This window comes from Opisthocomus hoazin, chromosome 15, assembly GCF_030867145.1.
Source record: "Opisthocomus hoazin isolate bOpiHoa1 chromosome 15, bOpiHoa1.hap1, whole genome shotgun sequence".
Classification (NCBI taxonomy): domain Eukaryota; kingdom Metazoa; phylum Chordata; class Aves; order Opisthocomiformes; family Opisthocomidae; genus Opisthocomus; species Opisthocomus hoazin.
Genome location: NC_134428.1, coordinates 9,041,219 through 9,066,848, shown reverse-complemented (window position 1 = coordinate 9,066,848; position 25,630 = coordinate 9,041,219). Strand labels below are relative to the sequence as shown.

The window sequence follows — 25,630 nt, the reverse complement described above, 5'->3', positions numbered from 1 at the left end:
ACAGAGGTGTGCAAGCAACTCTCACGGCTCCTGCCAAGAGTTTTTCTTGCCAGATATATTACTTTTCAAACGTTTAGTGTTGTTCTCACTGAAGCACTGCACTTGCCTACGTGCCTCTTTCTCGGGGATATAGTCAGCTGAGTAACCCTATTCTAATTTTTCACGACAAACATCACTGTTTCTAGAAAATCCAGGAGGCAATACAGAGGGCCAATATAGCATCAGCTGCTTTGGCGTGTTCCCCAGTTTAGGACATGGCTTCAGTTTAGGGGAAGAATTCCCATGCTACAGATCCCTGATCCCTACCCAGTGATTAGGGAATACATTTTCAGTATTATAATCCAGACGTCACCTGAGTAAAGATCAGAAAAAAATGGCTATATTGACATTTCAGCTACCTTCAAGCTAGAAGAGCAGACTGACGAGCTACTGCGCAGGGCCAGCGCCAGGGCAAGAGGAAAGCTGCGGCCCGCTGACAACCTGGATGTGCCAGCTGGAAGCTGAACACAAGACTGCGATGGAGAAATTGCTTCTCACCAAACGCGAAGGAAAAATTGAAGTAGAAAGGACAAGTACTGAGGTGCTTTAGCAAAGGCATTTGACAAATTCGTAAGAGAGATTATTCAGTTGCTAGTTAATTCTGAGTTTAGTTTTGGGCTTAAAGCATGAGCCGGACCTCCACATCTGAAAAAGGCAGCGCATCTTCTCCCAAATTACAATGCTCCATCTTCAAATTACCTAAGAGCATCCCCTAAGCAGAAAGTCGGTCCGAATGAATCTTTAAAAGTCTTCTAATACAGGACACAGAGACAATAAATTATTAATTGTAACAGTATAGATATGGCACACTGTCGCTACATAGATAATTAGGGTTCATTATTGCATTTCCATATCTTGTAACATCTGGATTTCTTGTTGTTCTGCTAAAGCTCAACGGCCTGTTCCCCTCTTCTCTCTCTCCAGCCCTCCCCAAGGTCCATGGATAAAACTCACAGAGCTATGGAAGAGCAAAGCACCCCAGTCCGAAGGGAGAGGGATGTTTCTGGTTTGTGCATTAGCAGCCGAAGCGCTGACAACCAGCCCTCATTGCTTCCCACAGGAAAATTCCCCTCTCCCAAGACTGTCAAACAGCAATTTGATTTGGCTGCTGTGCCCTTTTATGATTCATCACAAAACTCACAAAGGAATTCAAGCCTCTTTTTTATTACTGTTTCCTCTGCGTCTCTTCCCTTTGGCACATACATCTAAAGCGACTATTGACAATCCACTAACCTTTCCAAAAACGTTGCTCCTGACACCAGCCAAGCTCCTTTCCAGTCGAGATAAACGACGGCGCCCTGGCAAGCTACCCAGAACAAAGCATCCCAGAGTCGCGCAGACCCTGCTGGTGCCACATCCCTACCATTATAGCCGGCAATGCCAGAAATCACTCTTAATTAATACCCAAAAGTAATCCACAATTTTATAGATTGCAAAGCACTGTGAGTCATTCCATTGTCGTGCTTCTGAAATTGTATTATCTGGGAATGGGCAGTTTCGGCTGGTAACTCTGGTCCATACAGAGCAATCAGTTACATTTCAGTACATCTGCACATATGTGTGGGTGTGTGCACACAGAGACACAGACAAAACCGCTGCCAGCGGGACTGTAACAACACTTCAGCACAGCTGCCCCTATAGAACTGCCAAAACTGCACAACCTATTTATTACTCCTCCTGCCCATCACATTTTACCCAAGATATTTACAGAAGGCATAACATTTTTATCACAGAATCCTCAGGTATGAGGGATTTTTTAACTGGGGTGTCAACTCATTCCTTACAAACATCAGCCACTTCCAGACTTGGCCTGGAGTTGGAATTCCAAACACTGAACTTTGAGGCCAGTTAAACTTTGGTTCAGAAAAAAAAATTCAAAGAATCAAGTCCTTTTGGAGGAAGGTTGTTGCCTTTCACACCCCTCTGGGTGGTCTAACTTGTGAGGTGAACGTGTAGGGTGATGACACCCATAGCAATATGGGCAACTGGAAGGCCAGTAATTTGTGGTTACCAGGCCTCAGGGAGTCCATCCGTCTCCTCGGGTGCATAACTGGCAAGAAAGAGCTCCCAGTATTCCGTAAGACAGACCTTGGAAATCCAAGGCAGCAACCTCAATCTATGCCAATGCCAGGCCTCAGCAAACCAAGTGATAACGGAGTTCAACTCTGCATCTAATGGGGGGGGGTCTCAAATTACTTATAAATATTAATGAGACTTCTTTTAAGGCTTTTTGTTTTCACTTCAGGCACTTACTAAAAGTAATGTAATGCCACAATCATTTTCTACCTCCATCCTTGTGCGGACTAGATTAACGATTAAAGGAACTGTTGCAGACTTCAGCTATGAGGTAGATCATGACACTGGCAGAAGATTAGAAAATGAAGAGCTCCAACATATTTGACCAAAAAAAAAAGTTTCTGTTCTGTTCAATATCTTCACAGTATCTATGCTCCTCCAGCGCATCTGACACCTGATCACGCTGGGAAGGGGCGACAAACTGTCCAGTGGGCCCTCTGAAATTTTTTTTCTCCCTGAAAACATGATCACGCAGACCCAGCGCAGGTCCAGCCCGCAGGGCAGCAGGGCACACCTTCCCTCTCCCCAGCCCAGCGCAGTTTCTGCAGGCTGTGGTGGGTGTCATCCACCCCGCCACCGTCCTCTCAGAGCCAACAAACATGCTGCCCTTCTGCAGCCTCCATCGCTGTCCCCGGGAGACGCGGCAGCTCGCAGGGGTCCTCTTAGAGGGGTTACTGGTATCCCCCGATTCCCTTCATCCCCCAGGCCCAGCACCCTGTGAGGCTCCGGCGTCCTCCCTCCACCTGCCACCGGGCTCCTCAGCCCACCCTCCTGGGAGAGGCTGAGTCTCCCCCGACGGTGGGACAGCCACGAGGTACCAACAGGTAAAGCTGCCTGACTTATGGACATTTCACTGCTGCTCCTTTGTCTTCTGAGTGTTTTTTTCCTCTGCATCTACACGAGCATCCAGGAAGATGCACGCATACTGAAAATTAGCCAGACTCTTTTCAGTCGTGCCCAGCGACAGGACAAGGGGCAATGGGCACAAACTGAAGCAGAGGAAGTTCCATCTGAACATGAGGAAGAACTTCTTCCCTCTGAGGGTGACGGAGCCCTGGAACAGGCTGCCCGGGGAGGTTGTGGAGTCTCCTTCTCTGGAGATATTCAAGACCCGCCTGGATGTGGTCCTGTGTAGCCTACTGTAGGTGACCCTGCTTCGGCAGGGGGGTTGGACTGGGTGACACACAGAGGTCCCTTCCAACCCCTAACACTCTGTGATTCTGTGAAAATTACATGTTATTTATAAAAAAGAGAAACGCCAAACCCATATAATCCATCAATCTCCATATGTACTTACAGAAAAGCAGTATTGGGGTAAAGTTTTTTTAAGAGGGAATAACAGTTTTTGAATAGTTGTCTGATGCCTTCTTCATGATTAGTAAGAAAAATAAAATCTTTCATTATCACCCAAGTCCCTAGTTACAAACTTCCGAGAGATAAACAAGGACAAAGTTTTATAACTACATCCCAAAAGAGAATAAATAGACAAAAAATAGAACAAGACAACCTTCTTCACTGCTTATTTAAAAGGCAAATAATAAAATCAACTTGCTGCTCCATTCTAGGAAAGAAAGCAAGACCTCAGAAGCTTGAGTGGCACCTGAGCATCTTCTTCCCCTTCCCCTGAGGTGTGGGGAAAAGTGACAGAGGTGGAGCACCTAACCCTGAATCCTCCGGATAGCAAAACCAGGCACGTCCAGCAGCAGTCAATACGCGGCGAGGCGCAGAGGGGCAGGAGGTAGTGCCTCCACCTCCCTTCTCCGAGCCCACAGCCCCAGGGCTTTCACCCTCCTCCTCCCACGTGCCGACGGCACTGTCCCAGCTGGGCAGTGGAGGCTCCAGCTTCATCCGGGCAGGAAAACACCCCAAAAAATCAAAGCCCATGATTCCCCTCCTTTGCTCTCCCTCTTGGGAAGTCAGCTGAGCTGGGGCTGGCTTTCTGGGTGAACTGGAAACGCGGTCCAACCAAGCCCAGGCTCGTGACGGTCCAGAGCAGGAGCCAGCAGCCCGGGGCACGTTTGTTTTACGAGGCGTGCTGCACTCCGCCAGCACCGGGGAAACCCCGCCAGCTGAAGTTTGGACAGAGCGTTAGATGGAGGGAAGGTGAAGAAATCATAACAGAGATCAGGCTTTGGAATTAGCTCTACACATGAGAAATGCTTGTCAAGAAGCCATTACATCAGAGTTATGGGGGGGAAGAATAAGACACAACACAGAAACAGCGATTACAGTGAAAGCATTGACAAAGTGGAAAAGGAAACGGAAATGGTCCTGTGAAGAATTTATCTTTTACTTCTGTTTCACTTCTCTAAATTCTCTGCAAGAACAGTTATCCTATCAGATGAGTAATTACATGAATTTTACAAGATTTGTAATGGGAAAATCGACTTTTTAGTTTTGATTCTCTTTATTATCTTCCAAATGATCAATGTAAATCACTAAATAATTTGTTGTAATATTTCTATAAGCACTAAAGGCTATAATTCACCGAGTTCTTGTTTTTTGCTTTAAAAGACAGGTGTTGTTCTGCCCTACTTTAACCATGTAGATTAAAGCCATAGGTTCCTGGGGATAATCACTGCTGGTTCACAGGATGCCTCAACTACCTCCTTAGGTACTCTGGAGGGGCATTTTCATCAAGTTCTTACCTTAATTTTAACCTGTTTAATTATTCTCACACATGAAGGGAGAAGAAATCTATTTTACATGTCCCTTCTGGATCCAGCAAAAGATTTTCAACCCTTCGCGCGCTGTTTGCAAGTGACAGCTTCGGGGTGGTTCAGAGAGCCAGCCTGCACCCTCACCTTATCGCAGACCAAACCCTGGCATCGAGCTGCCAAGAGAACATAAGAGAAACAGCAAACCTAGAACAAACTGAGGAAAAAACAGTCTAATGGGTGTTTCTCTGCCAGTAGCATTTCTAAAATGGGCTACTGCTGTCTTGAGCGTGGTGAGAGATGGGGTTTGCCCAGTGGGATCCATCACACCCAGGCACTGGCGCCCACCTGAGCTGGGAAGCCCCTGCGCCAGATCAGCGAGTCGCCCTCCTCTCACTCCGAAACACATTGCCTTGCACGGACCAGAGCTGTCTGGAAAAACTAATTCTGCTGTACGCTGTGTTGCTTCACACGCTGTCACCATCCCCATCCCAGCCTGCACACGTGCAGGAGCGTGCCTAGGGTGAGCGAGGGGAGGGTGCGAGGATGCTCTGCCCAGGCGGGGAGAGCCGAGCTGCAGCCCCGCATCTTTGTTGTTTTATTGGCGAAGTACGACAGACCTCCAGCCAGCATGCGAGCAAGCAAAACTGGCATATACCACTTCTAGATCTTGAATAAAAGGGTTAAATATACACTTTCACATCGGTCAGATGTAGGGCATCACCTTCAGAATGCCGTGGCTGCGCTGGCAGAATCACCTGCTCCTTCAGACTGGACAAACGGCAGTGCTCAAACTCAGGGTTCACCGCTTCACGCTTACCCTGGCGAGAGCTCCCAGTCAGCGATGGAGCAGGAAGGCAGCACCCCATCACTCGGAGACCCTAGCATAACAGCGTCTTTACCCTGAACAGAGGAGTCCGTAGCCAGATGAGTCAGCGTGTGTTTGGTTCAATAAACTCCTCTATTTCAATCTGACCTAGTTATATGATCCACATAGCGTGTTTTACAGAAGAGATTACATAAAAGCACAGCAACTTTCTGAATTCAGTCTGGATCCCCCAAAACAGTCTCTCTTACTCTCACTTTCCGAGTTATTTCCCCCTGTAAAAATAGCAAGAGGAACACAGATGACTGACAGCAATAAAATTCTCGTGAGCTAATGACTGCACTCCACATGCCCCCGTTAGTTAAGGATGAATTAGCAGAACGGCTAAGCACGACTTGCAATATTACAGCCCCTCTAACTCTTGTTCAGCTACACAAACACCCTCCGCTTCTACACTCACACTCTCCAGTCACATTTGTTCCACCCACTGCTTAAGGAGGACACTAAATATATAAACAGAAAATCACTGGGATTGTGGGTGTATTCTGCCTGAGCAGCGCGCACCGAAAATATGTCCTTCTAATCGCATATGCATTTCCTTCTCGGTCTTTAACAGCTAGCGTGAGTCACACTGCTACGCTTCCTTAGAACCTAGACGGCGATTTGGAAGACTTATGCTAAAATATGAAAAAAAATAGCAGAGAGCTTTCCTCTTCCAGATGCAAGGGGGCAAATCTTATTTCCACAGTTGCCTATTACCCCTAAAGAGGGGGAAGCAATTATCCATCCAGAAAAGCAATTCGCAGCGCACTAAGCCATCCTAAAAACACATAAAGATTAACCAGAATTGAAAGTTATTAGGAAGGGGATCACAGACTCTCCGTGGAAACTCAAACCACAACCAGTTTTCTTCTTTACATCTCTGTGTCTGCAATTGCTTTAAAAGTTGCAGCTTTAAGGGTTAAGGGTTTAACACAGCTACACCACCGGCCCCTCTTTTCCTGGAGCTCCCTTCCCAGACCGGCATGTGAACGGAGCCTATCACCTGCAGGTAGCACGACAGGTCACAAACGCATCCCACCCACGTATGCTTGGCCTGGTCAGCTGCCTGGTACTCGCCCACTCCTCCCCACACCCGTCCTCTTCACCCAGCATTCTTCTCTTCCTTCTTTCCATCCATTTCTGCTGTCATGCGTCTTTTACGCCTCTGTTTCTGCTGCATCACCCGCATCTAAAGGCTCCTTGCTGTCTTTCTCTCCATCTCATGCACCCTCTGAAGCCCTCTTACTCTCTGAATCCCAAAGCAGCTTTGTCATTTGCAGTTCAATCATCTCATTTGCTCACAAATGAAAAAGAAATAAAAAAAGAGAGAAGGACAGAGAGAAACAAGAGAAAGTAAAAGAAATTCTCCTCACCTACTAGCCACCATGATTCTGCTCCAAATCCCAAAGACATGATGCTGCAGGTTTCAGCAGCAATGTCTTTCAAACTGCTTTGCAGGATATTTTTAGAAAATAAATGAAAAGAAATTAAATGGCACCATGCAGCCCAAGCCAGAGGAGTATTAGCAGTATGTGGGCCTTCAGACAGCTGGCCAAAAGTTCCTACCACCGAAGGCTGAAGAAACATGGGTGCCTTCAGCAATGCTGCAGTCCAAGAGTTAGAGACCTGCTAAACTACGCAGGCTGCGTGCCTGAGCCTTTACTGCACTCACAAACGGCGAGCTATCTCAGAAACGCCGCTGCCAGGGTAACACGCTGGATTCTGGGTGTGTGAGCTGGCCCAGCCGATCTTTACAGGGCTTTGTAAGAGAAATCAAAGCCCGTGTCATGGGATTCTTCAGTGTACAACATCTCTGTTCTGACACGCTCCTGAGGCTGTGGGTGGAAGATCCAAACAAAATGATGGTGCTGCTTCTTAGCAGCCATATCATCTCAGATGCTTTTGAACTCCTGGGTGCTTCTATTGCTCAACAGAAGATTGAGAAATAGTTTTCTACATCTCAGTAGAAATCTTCTCATTTCTCTGTTAAAAAATAATGACGGTTTCATCTTGTGACCACAGCAAGCCACACAAACGCACTACCACCTCTACGCTTTAGAGAATTACCTCAATGACCAATTATTTTAAACAAAACTGCAGATGCTAATCATCAGCTGGAAGCTTTTGCAGATAATGAGATGTGATGCACAGATTGTAAGATGTACAAAGCCAGAAATCCACCAGTAATACACGTTATTCGTACCCTTTATAGAAGAGAAAGCAACTCCTATCTTGGTATAGTAAAAATATTCAGTAATCCAAAGCAATTAACCTTATTACTAACAAATGCATATTCATCTCATCTTCCTACGAACTGGGCTGTGTATATGAATCAGCATGGACCAAGGGATGAAACATTTGGGGGATGATCCTGTTTTTGAGACAACTGAGTAGCTATTCTTTGAATTCCTCAGCAACTCCCTCCCATCCTCCTTCTCTCTGTCTCTTTTCCTCCTTGTTAATGTGACAAATTTGGCATCTTGTAGGCTGCATCCTTCCACCAAGGCTTCAGAGCCGCTTTCACAGTGTAATTGTTAACTGTCAGTATCATTTGTCCACCCAGGAAAACCATCCTCAGGATCAGGACTCTACTCATGCAAATACACATGAACCCACCCGGCCTAAGTTTAAAGTTATCCCTAACACAAATCTACATCCCTCTGTATTTACCTTAATTTTCTTCCAGTGTCAACAACATAAAAAAGAGGGTTCAAAGCCATTTATTTCAATGCAGAAAAAGCATCATGATTTGGAAAGTGCGAAACTATGCTCCTGCCTGAACAAGTCATTAATACGTCAGCTGGATGTTTCACATCAGCAAGGAAGAGGGAAAAGGTTCCTATCCAGGGTGCAAAAATTTCATTTCAGTCTGTAAGTGAACTGGGTTGGATAGGAGAATGATACAGAAGAATCAAGGAAAAATCAAATGCGAAAAATCACAGGAGAAAGGCACATGCAGAGAAACAGAAAGCTCTAAAACGCATTTCAAAAGGCTATCTCAGCACTGTGTAAACATCAGAGACGAGATCACGGGTTTTGTAGGTGCAATCAGATGTACTTTTAAGCAAATTACTTGGCCTTATCCAAATGGTTCTCTCCTCTTATTAACACAACATCCATATCAAGAAATTGTGTTTGTTCAACTCATTAGGATTTTTTTCTTATAGTTATGAAACTCATTAGATTCATAATCATTCATTGAAATTATCCCATACTGCGATGAATGCTCTATTACATATACTGAATAACAATTCAACACTGCTAGGTGCTTTGCTGCTTTATAGCCTTAAAGGGTAACAAATCCTGCAGAGGCTACACATGTGAAAGAAGTATTCCTACCTTCATTTGTGTTTGCCTGTTTATGTAAACAACCTCATTCAGAATACACTCCGGCTTTACTGGGAATATCATCTTAAGGTGAAACTTTCCCCCCAACGATACTGGCTTTTAGTCTAGATAAGCGCAAAGAGATTTTTCGTGATACAGCAAAGTGACGTTGGTCTGAACCCTGGGTTCAGCCCCTCTAATTCATCATTGTTGTGTAAGTTCGTAGCTAAAACGATTGCTCATTGAACTACTGAAGTTAGACGTAGATTACAAAATCAGGTCATGCTAGTTCCAGGCCATCACTCTTCACATTTAATTTCTTGGTGCTTTGTTCCAGTTCACCTACAATGTACTTTATAAATCAGTAGAAGTAATTTCAACCTCAACACCATTCTTAGGGTTTTTTGGTTCTTGGGTGGTTTCTTCTTCTATTTTTGGGTTAGAATGAAAAATAGCTGTTTAAAATCCAATAAAATCAGGTACCCTACTTCAATTCTGTAAACATTCTTTTAGCAGAAGTTTAATTAATCCATTCTAGATTAGGGATAACTCACACCAGTTCAAAATGGAGCTAAACACTATCAAACAGCAGGATAGTCATGCTGAAGGATAACTCCTCTACCAAGACAAAATTCCTCAGAAATTGCTCAAAGGCAAAAATAAAAAAAAGAAAATAAATACATTTAGAAATGCTCTCTAACTCTAAGGCCATCACTTTGTGATGTATACAAAAACACTTTCTGAAAATAGATGCAAACGTCCTTGGCGGTAAGGCAAGTTAGACCAGAGTGGAAGAGAATTCCTGCCTCAGCATCAAGAAATAATTTCACTCACGTGTTTTGCATTTGTTTGGATTTTTTAAAGACTGTAAGAGAGCAGTAGTAGAAGGCTCTGAGCTACTAAAACTGTGCATACACAGAGAAAGCAATGAAAGGAAACAAGATTGGTCCCTACCATCTCCGACAAACTGCAGGAGGGCTAGATCAATCTGTCTCTTCCACGGCGATCCTTTCTGCAGCGCTATTCCATAGCCCGTTGTGGCAAAGATGTATCCGCTCCCTATTGTGACCAGTTTGCAGCCTTCATCTCTTCCAGCCTTGTAATTCAGCACCGCTGCATCATAGATGAAAGCATCCAACTTCCTGAAATAAAAGCAAACATTTTACAACCCAAATCATTAGGGACAGCTGTTGTCAGACTTCTCTTGTCCTTGATGTTAAGGGCCTGTTGACTATCACATGGAATCTTTGATATAATTAATTACATATCCTGTTCTGCTATGTCTAAAATTAACAAAAGGCATCTATTTTAGTGAGGGGAAAGTAGGACACATAGTTTTGCATTTCTGTTTTAAGGAATGCTGTTAAAAAATACTGAGCAGGAGAAGCCAAGCCTCAAAATGTCTTGCCCTGTTATCTTTCTGTCTTTGCTCTCAAAATGGATAATAAATACATTGAGATGCAAAATTATCTCCAAAAACAACAGAAATGACAATAAAGAATTCAGAATTGAAAGAACAATAAACAATTATCTTATTTAAAGTACTGAATGAGATGGAAAATGAGACTTCACCGTTTTCCTACACACACTCTTCTTTTATGTTTCTTTCCAAAACCAGACCATGAAGGTGGAGGTGAAGTCCTTGCTAAGGCAGAGGAAGGTATTGAAGCATACCTGCTATAGCTGTCTAAATCCTGCTTAAAAATTACAGAAAATATGTCTTTCTGACTCGCAGTTCCAAACATATTATTTGTGTACCTGGACCACAGCATAAATAAAGCAACATCTTGTGGAATATTTCAAGCCTTTCAGCCCACCTACCTAAAAATGTAAAAAGGGGATAATCCCATTCTCTAAGGCATACAGGGAACAACAAACCAGAGGAAAACAAAATTGGCAAGGAAAGGCAAAGAGGCAGTGTCCTTCAGGGATAGTTTTTAAGCAGCACCGTAAAGCAAGAGTAAGCAGAGACAGGTGCACGGATGTTTCACAGCCGGAGCCAGTAAAAGTGCACAGACAAGAAGAGGAGGCCATGTGGAAGGACAATTCCTTGCCAGCAGCAGACCTCGATTGAAGACAATACGTTTTTATACCTACAGAAATTCATAGGCAATCTTGAAAAGGAGAAAGATAAAACTGAAGTATGTTTTGCATTGCTGCCCTCATCTGCAGCCAAAACCTTTAATTTAAGATTTCTACCACTTGCACAAGGCTAGCGGAATACAGAGGCAATGGGAAAACACTGTCACCTCAGCCCAACTCCCACCTAAACACCACACTAAACCAAAGTTATTGCTTCCCCCAGTAACACGCTCTCCCATTTCCACATCTCTGCCCATCCCACAGGAGTCAGAGCAACCAGGAGGACACAGCCGCACAACCGGCTTTGCAGGCTGGCGGAGGAGTTGCTGTCGCCCTCCCACCCGCCCTGGCATGGCAGCTCCCCGGCACTGCCCTCGCAGAGGCCCAGGACATCGCTGCAGGGCACTGCTGGAATGTCCTGACGGGATGTGAACGACAGAGGCTGGCAAAATGCTGCTCAGAAACAGTTGGGACCTGTCTTCATGGAAAGGGAATTATAAAAATAAATTAACTGCGGCACAAACAGGTAAAAGAACATCAAGTTTGATTATACTATATCAGTATGTACCAACTGTGAATTCTGTTACTGCTGAAGTTTTGGAATCGCACTTGCCGCTAGCTCAAGCTAGCTTCTGTTGACTAAGCTCTTCACTCATACCCACAGAACAGAGCACGAACTCGGCACACCAGATTTTGGCTACTGACAGAAAAAATAAATATTTCCATGCACGACATGATTCAGTGTGTGTTCTTAAATAATCAGTCAACAGATTCATACAGAACCCAACTTTTGTGGAACTTTAGATCAGAAAGCAAAAATGGGGCACTAAAGAATACCCCTACCCATCTCAGGCCAAACCAAGAGAAATACTAGGAGAGAGTGAGGTGGTTGGATTTTGTCTGCTGTCATGAACAAGCGAAGTTCCTGTCACTACTTTCTGTGCTTTACTGCTTTTCTTCAAGGATACTCACCCCAACAGTCACCATTCAGGTCATCAAACTGGAATTCAGTAAAGTAGTTGAGAGAAAACACAGGTGCCTCGCGCAACCATTAAAAGAAATAGCTGGGCCATCAGCATCTTTGCTCTTCCACTCTTCCCTAAAACTCGGTGCGATCCCCAGCATAAAAGTCAGCTTAGCTCCATCGATGCCAGAAGTCTGACTCTCCTTGCTTCAAAAACTGGTAATTTAACATGGAGAAAACACTGCTCAACATCTGGAAGGTGACGTGTCACAAAATCAGTGAGGAAGTAAGATCTGCATGGCTACCTAGCACGGAGGGGACTGAGCTGGAAATAGCCAAGAGGCTGTTGGGGAGGAGGTGCTGGGCTGCTGCCCAAGCTTGCAGTCCTCAGCACAAGGCCAGACAGTTTTCTAAAAGACGTGCTTGGATTCAGCACTTAGAAGACAGTCTTTGGTTTGTGTAGAGAGAAAGAACAAAAATCCATGTCCGTTGGGTAGGCACACAAGGGCGAAACAGAAAACCGTCTGCTGTACCCTCAAGACACTTGTAACATTTCTGCTCTACAGCAGACAATCACCATAATCAATGCAATCCAGTCTCACGCTTTAGACCTCTGCAGCTGTCCGCAGGGAAGGAAGGGTGCCTCTGCCGCAGGCAAGGGGCTGAGAAGCACTGCTCCTGGCGGTGGGCACTCACACAGCTGCAATCACCAGACCCACGTTAAAATCCGCTCCGGAATTTGTCATCTGCTTATTCTGGGATTTATAGTTTTGCAATGTAAGCATATAAAACACAGGCTGGTAAACACAGAGAAAATAGAAAGAGTCAGCTCTTCTTCTGTCAAAACAGACTCAGCCAGAAATACAGAGGAAAAAGATATTTTTGCTAAAGACTCCCAGGTGGAAGCCTTGTGCTACCTCAGAAATGACGCTCTTCACAGGCAGCCTGTCTCCTTAGCTACTGAGCAGTGTCGTAAAGCCTTGGGACAGCAGGATGAGGCACAGCCACAGTTTCTCTCACTCGCTGTGGATGCCCTCCCCAGATTCCCAGAGTCTGGCTTCAGCTGCTGTGGGTACGCACAAGGAAAGCAGGTTCCGAAGACGCAGAAGGCTTTAGTTGTGACAGTTTCCTCTACACTATTTCTGTGAGGTGACAAGAAATCTCATTACACAAATCGATTTAAAAACATGAGGTACTTTCTTGACAGATGCTGAGTGCTGAAAGGTTTTGCTGCCAGTTGCTGCCCAATGTCTGAACTGTAAATCAACAAGTTGATTGCCCTGAAAGAGTCTTGCTATCTACAAATACAAACTCATAGTCAGAACGCATTTTCTCCAACATAAATTTATAACCTCTCTAGGCTTAATTATCTCTTCATCATGTGCTGATTACAGAAATACTATTCCCCGCAAAGCAAAGCTTCAGAACATGACGTACCCCTACGGCGTGGCCAGGGAGTAAGAAGCCACGACTGAAGCTCTCGGATGTTCGGGCACCCAACTCTTCCATCACTAGGAGAAGAACTTCCTGCCACTTTGAATTTTTAAGAACTTTAAGACAACTTTAAACATTCCTCAGTAAGAGTTTCCAAGAACTGAGACAGCAAAATCTGTGCCAGTGTGAAAATTTGACCCTTTTGGAGTTGTTTGCAAAGACGGCAGTGAGCGTAAGCTCGGGTAGAGGACGGGCAGGCATCCGCGCAGGGCGGCAGGCTGCTGGGGCCGCAGAGGATCTTCCTTCCCGCCTTGGCTCCGTGGGCAGCGCCACGTCTGCTGTCTCGCTTGGGAGAGGCAGGCTGCGTGCATGGCAGCAGCTGCCAGGCGCAGTAGCCCATCCTCGCCTTGCCGTTCTGCAGGCAGGGCTGGCAAGCCTGGGTCTGTGCTCCAGCGCATCCTTCTCTTCTTTCTCCTCCTCTTCTACAGACGGACTGGCAAGCCCCAGGACCTTTGTTCTTGTGGCAGCAAAGTCCAGCTGTGCTGCAGAGCTGAGCAGCGTTGTATCGGTCCGCGTGCTGACCGCTCTGCTGCTTAAGGTACCTATTCACTGTAAATCAGTTTACAGACACCAAGTACAGCAGACCACATCACGCACAGCTCAAAGCCTCCTGCAAGCCTTAGTCATGTAAAACTGAATCAATTAACTTGTCACTTCAGTGCAGCCACTTCAGGGGATGAAAAGCTTCGTCACATTGCGTAGGTTTAAATAAACTGCTACGAATTATTACAAAGATTAAAGAGAACTACAGAAACTGCAGTGCAGCAAGAAACAAGATTTCTAACTGCCACGAAGTAGCCAAAGGCGCCGGGCATCCTCAGTGAGTGCAGGGGAACAGGCCTACAGCGGCATGACTCATCTGAGCAGCCGGCAGGGCTGTAAGCTTCCTCCCCACTGCTGCAATACCCCTGGGCAGGAGAGAAAATAAACATTTGGGAATATTTATCTAAGAGAGACTACAAAGGCAAACATCCTTCATTACCCACCAAGCACAAAGCGGAACAGGGGTGGGGGGAATTTTAGCTCACACAGCATAGCAGATCATCAGGTGTTACAATATTACGGATCGGAGTAGTTCTAAAAAAACCCAAAAGAGCGTGACTAAATGTAATAATTTGAAGGGGGAGATCTGTGAAAAAAAAATATGGACAGTCTTGTACCTAAACATTTAGAAGTCACCAAGAACCATAAGAGTTGAAAAATCAGAATAGCTGTTGCAAAAAGCCATTCTCTAAAGTGTTACTCAACACATGAAAAAAATGCCCGTGTAAAGAAAATTAAACTTAGAGGAAAGATACAGAAAAGTAATTTCAGAAAAGCTGAAAAGGCTTCCCTATAATTTTCCCCATCTTTATTATTGGCACATACTTTTAATCAAATTCCTACAATGAAAATTGAAAAGGAGGATTAGGAAAATGCTCCGTTAGTAGTCATGGCTTCTTCCTCAACAACAGAAGTATAGCTCACTTGGAAAACATTACTTTGCTTCCTTAACCTACTACAAGATCCTCCAGAAACTTTGTTTTCTTGATGGAAGAAGAGGGAAAAAACTAAAACGCCACTCGGCTCCGTGGTTCCGGAGACACAAACACTGCTCCAGTGCACCGGGAATCAGCCTCTTCCAGCTCCTTTGCGTCCTGCTCTGCCCTGTGTCACAGCACCAGCAAACGGGAGGGATGCCCTGATGTAGCCCTGTTTACTCACGTCCTTCTGCTTCACTGTCAAGCACTGGAGTCTATGGAACAAATAATACTGTGTTTCCACTGAGGATCAGAGAAACCTGAGCACGACCAAAGCCACTTGCCAGCTTTCCAAATGTACAATATCCACAGCAGAATTAATTGCTTGCTAAAGCGGGTACCATTCAGTGCTGTGTTCATCTGTCAGATGCAAGACATTAACTTCAGAATCAATTTCTCTTCCTCTCATTTCTGTATGTTTTCTAACACCCCAAATACATTCTTTTCATGGCCAGACAAAAGCTGTGTACTATTACGTACACAGATTTGACTTACACAAAACCAAAATGCATGTAACAGCTGACGTGCACCATCACAGCACTTTGCTTGCACTGCATTTTGCTGTAAATAGCTATACCACAATGACTTGTCTATATTACTTTTGATGAAGATTAACTTTTAACTCACATATGCATCTTCTGGGGCTTGTTCTGAAAAACTAAAGGTCAATTACATGTTTAAGAATAATTGTTCATTATAAATTCCAAAAATTTTATTCTGAGGAAAGATAGTTCATGAAATCAGATCTATTTTTGAAATTTACCTAGGTGACTTAAACCAAGAGATGTTATTCCTCAAATTTCATTGCAAATAAGTGCAAAAGGCACTGCAAAGATTGTTAGGGAGCAAGTGCCATACCTGCTTACTAAGGCTCCAGGCGTGGCTTTTGAAAGCACACTATTTGAATTACTGTCTTCTTACAAATATCCGACTGCAAGTCAGTGAACCCTCAAACAAAACTTTGGACCCCACCTTTCCCACCCCTATCAGGGACGCTTTTCCTTCTGAAAGCTTTGCATCCTAAACATAATTTTGAAGAAAATCAGCTCATTTTCAAAACATTCTGCAAAAACCCACTACTTTTCAGACTTTTTGCTTTTCAAAAGAATTGCAAAGGCTGCAGAACAGATGCCTTATATGACCCTTCAAGTAGCATTTGTAATTTGGTGTTAGGCAAAAAACTGGTATCCACTGAAGGCTGGATTAAACATCAGCATATATGTTAGAGATCATCAATACCACTGCTGGGAAGGCAGCAAGTGCAAAAATACTGCCTTTAGAATATGATAGCTTTACATCGCAGATTTACAGATGTATTACAAATTTAATAATTCAGGTTTTATCCCTTCTTTATCCACAGAAAGGATACAAGAAAGTATGTCCAGAGCGCACAGAGACACGACGCCACCTGTGCATCTCTAAAACTATGTCCAGGGGATCTAACGCCAAAAGGTGGCTGCGGAATGATGCAGCCATCACAGGGAAAGCAGGCTGCTCTCAAGACAAGGCTTCGGTGGCAGTGCTCTGAAGTGACACTTTGACATTGCTGGAGCAAGAGAAGCAGATATTTAACCTTCAGCATGAAGGACTGATGATTTCTTTTACCCAGCTTTGACTAAAATGTATTTCAGGTTATCTGATGGCATTTCATTACCAGCAGTGACTTTATCTTTTCACATGCAAATAGCTCCACACAGACCCTAATGGAAGGGTTTCTTGATGGCTTGACATTGCCAGTTAATTAGGGAAAAATTCAGCAACCACCCCCCCGAAACAACACAGGTTAGCGAAGTTTAACCCAGTTTAATGCTGAACTCATTAGCAGGGATCGAGCTTATGACTTCTCCCAGCTCAAACTGTCCTCACTTCAACCTTCACACAGAAAACTCAGACACAAAATTCGAAGGAGCAAGCTCTGACAGACGTTAACACCATTGTGAGAGATTGCGGAGGCTTCACCTCTCCTCTCAGGGCAACCTCTGGCTGCTGGAGGAGCCGCTGGGAACCCTCCTGCATCGCCTGGCTCCGGCTGCCTCGACGGGCGTGTTCACCCTCCTCACTCGCAAGAGCTCCCATCCTCCCCCCTCTGCCCACCCACCTCCCCAGGCCCCGTAGCGCTTCCCTTAGCAACAAAACACTGGAAAATTTAACGTGCCTTTATGATTAATTTATACATCGGAATAGTGTCCCGCTGCAAGGCTCAGAAGCCAAGCAATGAAGTTTATCAAAACACAAGATTTGAAGAGTCGAGTAGGGGGAATGTATTTTTAGATTAGAGGTTTTGTCCCAGTTACAATGGCGTAATGGAAGATAAATTCAGTACATTTCACCAAGCACCCAATCTCAGCCCCAAATCAAATGAATACTAAAATGTGGAACAGCTTGGTCTCCAAAGAAGCGGGGTTAGATGGGAGGTAGCTACTTTCACCTGCTCACGTCATTTCCAGGTACTTTGCAATATTTAAAGACATTAGATAGATAACTGCGTTACCTAAAAAGATGGTAATATAGACACAGGAGATAGCCTTTAAAAAAGACAAATCAGAAGAGCACTGAGGTACTGAGTAAAGGAATTAGAAAACGACTACAAATTACCATAAAACATTTTTTTCCGTAGAGGCAAGCTGCTATGGATCAGCTGAACAGCAGAGACAGGGGCTTTTTTTCCTTTAATTTTTTTTTTTTTTTTTAAAAAAGCAGCGCATTTATCTTACGGACATGAAGAAATTCTTGAAACTGTATCCCAGCTTAAAAGGACAGGAGGATGTCCGCTTCTGTTTACAGATGGCTTGAAACGACTGTGGTCTGAGCTTCCCCAGCCACTCCAGTGAGTGCCGCCTCACACCCCCCGCCCCTCTAAATGCCAGCATCGGGACTGGCCTCTGCTTCCCAGCCCCTAAGAACCGGTCTCCCCCGGAACCTCGCCACCATGCACATTAAGCTCTACCCTGTCTGCTACTTATTTAGACTTGTAAACGCATGTGGAAGAAATAGAACACCTGTGAGAATAAGCACATTTCCTGAAAGCACGGCAAGCGATGGGGAAACAGGGATCAGTCACCGGAAAAAATGATACCAGAAAGTCCTGCCACAAATGGAGATGCCCCGGGAGGTCTCCAGCTCTGTGGCCCTTCAGCCCAGACCCTGCACGCCACTCCCTCCAGCAGCAACGCCAGTAGGAAAAGCAGGAAAGCTAGGCTGATTCAGGCACATTTCTTTTAAGCTATTAGATTTCAGAACTGATATTTTCGTGAACAGATCCTTTGAAAAACGCACCTAGATGGAACAGCAAATGTAAATGTTTCTGTACCTCTGCAGTCTTTTGGCACAAACAGCCACGGCCCAGTTGCAAATCAGCCTTCCAATTCCTAGCTTCGGTGACTACAGTTGTAACATCAATTGGAAATCATTCCCCTCCAAGTGCGATACCCAAATAAATATTAGAATGAACACTGAAATGAATCTTACATCGAAGTCCAAAAGAAAGCATTGTAACATAAGCGGAAATTCAGCTACCGCAGCAGTCTGATGCCAGATGAAGCTATCGATTGCAGAAGTTGCCTGAACCTGGTCAACCAGGAGAGCAAACACTGAATGGGCCAAACTGTTTAGCAGAGATTTCTTTGTTACAGAATGTCAGGAAGAAAATCATTACTCACATTATTGGCTTCTTCAGATGGTTTTAAGGGAAGTGTATTTGTATTTGAACAATAATCTAGTACTTACTGTCAGCATTGATAGGGATAAACAGACATTCTGGAGCACGGCAAACATCTTGCTCTCCCGGCTAATTCTGGATCTTTGCTCAGTGCTGTTCGATTTACCAGTTTCCCCAGAGGTATACATGGTTAGCAACACCCCCGACATGGGCAGTAGACCCTCACTGGCTTAGACTTCGGAGCCGATAGCCTACGGCGCTAGCAAACAGCAGGTGCTGAAGGAGGGATGAAAGAAGCAAGGCACGTACGGATGCTGTTGTCCCTGAATACATCACCTTGGCTTCAGAGGAGCGGGCATCTTGTGAGCTATGGGCTGTATTAAGCCCCAGCACGTTTACAGCTGCCAGACTATTCACCTTCCACCAGTTTCTTCCGTTTCTTTCCGAGCTTGTTTTAATGTTGGTTTTCGCAACACCTGATCTCCAGAAGGTAACTATACCAATTTAACAACACAAATGCAATATTCTATCAATCACTACTGAGCTTTACAAAGGTCTGGTGCCAAACCGGGAAAAGACTGTGAGAGAGGAGAGAGCTAAGAGGAGAGACCCATGGATGTTCATTTTCTCTTAAAAAAAAAAAAAAAAATCTTAAGTGGTCTACAGTTGTGACCATTTCAGCTTCTCGGCACTAAACGGAACTACAGAACAACAATTTCTGAAAGTATTTTACATCTCTACTTCTACTCCAGCTACGAGGCAGAAAGTACGCAGGCATAAAATACAGTGCTCCATGCACAATTTGTGGCAAAAGTTGCCTGAGCCCATCAGTGCTTCAGAGGTGGTCTGGCTCTGTTTCAGGTTTCACTGGACTGAGAAAATTAAAGTTCAGTTCAGCTTTTTCCTGAGCAGTTCCCGTGGCCTTGTCTCACAGCTCTATTGAATTTTTCATTTGGTTGTTCAGACCAGCTGCAGAAATGGATGTGGCTAAGCACCATCTTCCAAAAACGTCCAAAGGTTATATCCAGAAAAACGGTCTAGCGGGTGCCTTTGTCCAGAAGTAGAGCAAGCCAGGAGTGAAGTCAGTCCTCTAAGCTATTTCATACTCCTGGCCGTTAGTTATAAGTACCATTGACAGTGAATTATCCGCAACACTCATTTCTCATCTTACATCACACAGTCACATTTTGGATTTATCATCCCCTTGAAGGAGTGATCGCCTGGCACAATAATTTTTCCTTTCAGGGTCTGACAAAAATCTGTTCAATTAATATCCTATAGATCTGACGAAAATAGGGACAGTAATTTGCTTAAACATTTCTCCTTAATGAAACAACATGTAGACACACAAATTGGATTCATCACTCAGTACTTTGCTTTAAAAAACAGCAGGCTGATTCCTATCTTAGGTTATAAGCTTTGTTACAGTAACAGCAGATGCAGACTCAGGGAAATATTTTTCCAATCACACGCGAATAACCAAGTTTCAGATCCAGTAGTTTAAAGCAGTGAATTCTGAGTATCCCAAAGGATCTCTCAGGTTTCCATACTTTGAAAGAGGAGAATACCATTCCCTCGTCATTAAGACCAGTACTCGCTTCCACTACAGGCTGCTGCTTCAGCGACATCTTGAAAATGTGACCGGAGCAAGGATCACCCATCTTCAAACTGGTGATTTCAGTCGCGGTATTTGATTTTTTTAATCTTGTTTTTGAAGCTTGTGAAAAACACAAAACTGAAGCAGGCTCAGAGCTTCGATGAGTAGGCCATGAGAAAGCAGGAAAATATCACGTTCTTAGAACAATAGCTGAATGCTAAGAATTTCATTATTATTTTAAAATTCAGTTGCATAAAGCAGTGCTTGCGCTCAAGCTGTCTCCAGCGTGGTTTCTCTCTTCGTGTGCCATAGCAGGCACCCAGGAGAGCTGCAAGCGCTACGGTATTGCAGCCTACAGGTATTTCACGCTGCCCGCCGACCTCCTCCTTCCACCTTCAAACGCGCTTCAGAGCCAACCACCTCTGGCAATTCCTTAAAAATTTGGTAAAAGAATTGCTATATGTACTGCAACATCAAAAGTCTAAGAAACGAGTGAACATTCTCAATTACAAATACTGTCAGGTGTTGTCAATCGGAAACAGTCAAAAAAAATTGAGCCACGAGACTGAAAGTTCAAAAATTTATGTCTGCTGAACACTTTGAGTTCCAGTCGCAAGCTGTTATTCTCTGCCTGCAAGGATGACGAAGAACTTGTGCTTTTTATGAAAAATTATAATACGTAATTTTTCTCTCACAGAGGTAATTTCTCTCATAGCTTTCCCTCCTCTTTTTAGGTGAAAAGGTACGAATCACAGAAAGAATGAAAACTAGAAAGCTCTTCCTTTGATGCAAATTTTGATGACAATTTTTCTGTAAAAATAAATTGATAATACTGCAAAAAAAATACTGAAATTGTTTTTGCATTCAAGTGGAGACGTTAGCTGGCTGCCTAAAAGACATGTCAGCTTTGTTTCTGACTGCAGGCACAGCACCCCTTCACTGCACAGCCCGAATTACCCGACGGGGCTGCCGGGCACGGCCGAGCCGAGCTCCCACTGCCGGAGCAGAGCCGCTCGCGCCCGTGCCCCACGGCAGCCGCTGCCAGCGCGGCCGCTGACCGGTTGTACCTGTGCAGCGAGCAAGCGGGTGTGCCAAGCTGTGAGTTGGGTGTGATCAAAAAGCCATAAGCACAGCAAACATCCAGCTCTGGATCATAAACTTGGTGACTGAGGGTTAGAGGGGCATTGGAGCCTTCTGGGGTCTTCTCTCGCACTTTCTCTGCTTAGTACCATTGGATTCTAATAATAAAATATTAATAATCATACTGTTGTTTTCACATGGGAAAGTGCTGGCAGAGAGGAAATCACTTCTTGCGCCACTCACACGTCCATCCAGACGCTGTCGGGTGTTTTCTCTGGCATGATTACTTGTCACTGAATAATGCCAAGGAACAGAACCGTCACGTGTTCCTGCCAAAGCGACCGCAGGCCAGCACACGCCGGCAGGGCAAGAGCGTTTTCTCGGGGGACAGCTCCAATCTGATAATCCACGGCATCCGAGGCCATCCCCGCCGAGGCTCCAGCAGCGCAGAAACGCTATCACCACGGCGTTCTTTCCGAGCAGCTTCCTATCTCCTCCAGCACGCCACAGACAGCTGCGGAATAAGATATTAAACCCGGTGCGTCTAAACGACCAAGCACAGCGATCTTGAAGAGGAAGGCAGATGGAGCCCCAGGTAACCTTCAGCACCAAGTCCCTGAACACGCAGTTGCAGCTGCGGCTGTAAATGACACCCGCAAACCGCTCACGCCAGCGAGGGGGTCTGCAGCTGGACAAGGGGCTGCTCGCCCGTGGAACACGAGGGATTCATCACAGCAGTTTCCTCGAGACGAGCCATGTGCTCAGCTTTTCGCAGCAAGACTGGAAGTCCTCACCCCGACACGCAGCCATAACACAGGATCAGCTAGACCATGTCTTCTTGAAACAAGATTTCCACTGCGTGACACTCGGCTGCAGTCCTCGTGTCCAGGAAAATTCAGGAAGTGAAGAAAAAACCAGACGGATTCATTAGTGATGGGCAACAGCCAAGTGAAAGTTCCCCAATTTGTCTCTGCCAATCAGATTTTCTGATTTCAGCCATTATCGGTTAAAACCCAGACAATATTCCAGTGTAGATGTGCTGGGGCAAAGGGGAGAACATGAAATGCATTCCCAGCTTATTGCCATTGCGTTTTCTCCTCGAGACAGTTTTGCAGCAGTGGAGAAACACCACACGCAAACTCAGCAGCAGTGAGCTGACACAACCCACACCGAAGAACTACAACAGGTAAGGTGGTTTTGCTTGCAAAAAGACAGCACTCTAATTATAACCTCTTCTAGAAAAATATAGCAAGGCAAACAGCAGCAAACCAACCCAAACAGCCACTGTAAGCATAACACAATAATTAACTGCTTCCTGTCCGAAGACTTCTCTCTTCAAGAAGCAAAATCAATAGGATTTGTCTCTCTGGTGCAGAGGATTCCAGAAATACAGATTAATTACACGCAGCAGAGACAGAACCACTTGCAATGCGTTTTCCAAACTTTATTTCATCAATAAACATCTGCAGAGCACAGAGGAGCCACCACAACTCGAACAGAGCTGGACTTCACCCACCAAGAATACATCAGCTGCTGTCTGACAGACTTTACTCTGCTGAGTAATGCTCAGGAACATCACTGCTATTTCTGCTGTCACTCAGGAAAAGGAACAAACCACTCGGGAGCGTTGCTGAGCAGCTCACTCCTGCCTGCAGAGCCGACCGGAGCTCTGCAGGTAGCACAGCACGTGTGGCTTGGACAACCCCTGCTCGGAGCGAAGAGAGGGGAGAACACCCGTACGTGTAAGATTGTGGTTACTTTCAGTACTAAATTGCGTTGAAGCAGGTACAATATTTTGCCATTTTGAAAAATGTTAAGTAGTACTTCAATAACAACATGCAGGAATTTCGCTCCCTTTTAAGAGGCCTGGCTGCAGACTGAGACCTTTAGTTACTACACGGAGTAGAGGAAGCTCTGCTGTTTCCGCAGCGTTCCGAGAACTGTCTCAGAAACAAAACACTGCTGACAAGAGGTAGATATTACTGAGACTTTACAGATTTTTTTTTAATATTTTCAGAAACGAATGTTGATTTGTTATCACACCAAGGGGAGCAGCCAATATAGCTGACCAATTTTCCTTCACCATTGACAGCAACAAACCTTCTTGAGTAAGCTGCAATGAACCCCCGGCGGGGACTCACTTGAAGGAGTAGGTATAACGGCAATGGCAGTCTAAAGCAAAAATCTCATTTCCATTTTGATGTGCAGCATTTCCCAGTTGATTCCTTTCCAGAATGATCTTGAACATTTTCGATGCTAATTGAACAAGGCAGGTCCAAGCCCACTGCCCATGTAGTGAAGTTATTTCTTCTAATTAAAGAAAACCAAATGCAGATGCTTTCCTTGTAAGCTAATTTTTCAAACACTATCAGCTTCACCTCTCGAAGAGGAAAACACAAAGGGGCTAGGTGTTTTGCTCAAGGCTTCCTGGACACCAACGCGTGCACACTCGTCTCTGCACGTACAGCAACACTCCAACACAAGACCTACCCACCCCCGCACCAGGCCAGGAAATAAAGGCAGGGACATCATTTATTTTATACGCATTATTTCTGCCCTTGAGGTTTTTCCTGACCATGCTAGCGACTGGACTCAGGCAGCTGATTTTTCACTTCTTGTGAGAAAGCAAGCAGAAAAACCCAATTTGTTTTTAAATTTCTTTTCAGAGTGAGGAAGGGGACATGAGTACGCCTCCAACAAAAAGGAAATCTTTGAGAAATCTGTGCATCTGAAGATTTATGTTTGTCTCCTTCCCACTTTCTCCTTCCAGTTCAACTCAAAAACTTTACGTATCAAACAAGATGGTCTCAAAAATCAAAATATTCCAATACATCCCAAGAGGCTAACGCTAATTAAAGCTGATCTAAAGACCAGCTTGTTGGTTTGAGATAGAACAAAACCAGACTGAACTGTGACAAGTGACTACTGGAGAGTTTGATTCTGTTTCCATCAGACGCCACGTGTGCAGCACTGTTCAGTCATTCAGCATTGCCTGATTGCTGGTAGTTAAAATGAGATACCAAACACCATACATAAGGAATTAAAGGGGTCAGAACCTTATGTCTGCAATTAAGCACAAGTGATTTTAAAAGTGAGACTGGAAATACATGCAGGTTATACAAACATTCTTCCAGAATAACACAGGTCCTACTGATTTTGACTCGCAGCAGCAGTATCAACCCATCTCTAAGTCCTGCCCAGGCCTGTAGTCTATGACTCTATAATTACCAAGTAGTTGATCTTCAAAAAGCTATGCAGAAGCAGCAAGCTTTATGATATGTAAGAGAAATTGCTTGTTGTATGCTACCAATGATGAGGATGAGAAAAGAAAAAAGATAAAAGTATAGGAATAGCTCTGACAAGACCTAAAGATGAAAACAGACAAAACAGGTGTAATAAGGTAAGCAGAACACATACGTACTGAAGAGGAAAATAGAAATTATATATTTGCTCAGAAGCAGTTTGGGGAAGGAGAGACAGGTCATCCTCAAAAGAGCAGCAGCAACATAGGCTCCATAGGGTAAGATGTATGAAAAATCACGGGATCAAGAGAAGTCAGGAAGGTGAAAGCTTGGTCAAGTCCAGATAAGGATGAAAAGGGCAAACTTTACATGGAAGAGAGAAACAATCTAGTCAAATAATCCATGAGGAAGAAGATACAGCATATGTAAATAAAAAATGAGCAAACAGTTCTGTATACTGAGGAACAGAACAGAAAATTTGGTAGAAGTGAAAAATTAAGTATTTGAAGAATATGAACCTGGAGAGAAAGAACAGCCAACTGTAATACACTACCAGGTACCTCTTTGTGCGTTTCTGCTCTCCGCCCTCCGGAGACTGTAAGTTATTACTGTCCCGTATTACACAACCTCATCTCTCACTCGGGGCACTTTTAGCTCCAGAGATCCCTGAGGCATCAGTCACGGGCACTGCCACCACGTCCTCACCAGAGGTCTGCGCAAAAAGAAAAACCAGGGTGGGCTCCAGGTGCAAGTGACAGGCGAGGACGGCAGAGCCTGACCCCTTTGGTCACTTCAATGAAGGCATCATTCCAGAGAGAAACCACTTGGAGGCAAAAAGAATGCACAGCCATGGGGCCTGATCTGCCACTGAGCTTACTGCTGACAAGTGCCACGCCGACTGGGTCAGCACAGCTCCGGCTCCGCAAAAACGGGAGGCAGAAAATAGAATCACAGAATAGTAGGGGTTGGAAGGGACCTCTGTGGGTCATCTAGTCCAACCCTCCTGCTGAAGCAGGGTCACCCTCA

At 44.8% G+C, this 25,630-nt stretch overlaps 1 protein-coding gene across 5 annotated transcripts in view; it reads right to left on the bottom strand.

Moving 5' to 3' along the window:
• The window catches only part of GRIN2A (glutamate ionotropic receptor NMDA type subunit 2A), a 189,958-nt gene that overhangs the window by 16,429 nt on the left and 147,899 nt on the right, over positions 1-25,630 (bottom strand). For all 5 annotated transcript variants that reach the window (XM_075436447.1, XM_075436446.1, XM_075436448.1 and 2 more), the window contains exon 11: positions 9,922-10,109. In XM_075436447.1, the coding sequence (XP_075292562.1) occupies positions 9,922-10,109 (188 nt within the window). The remainder of the gene's footprint in view (positions 1-9,921; positions 10,110-25,630) is intronic.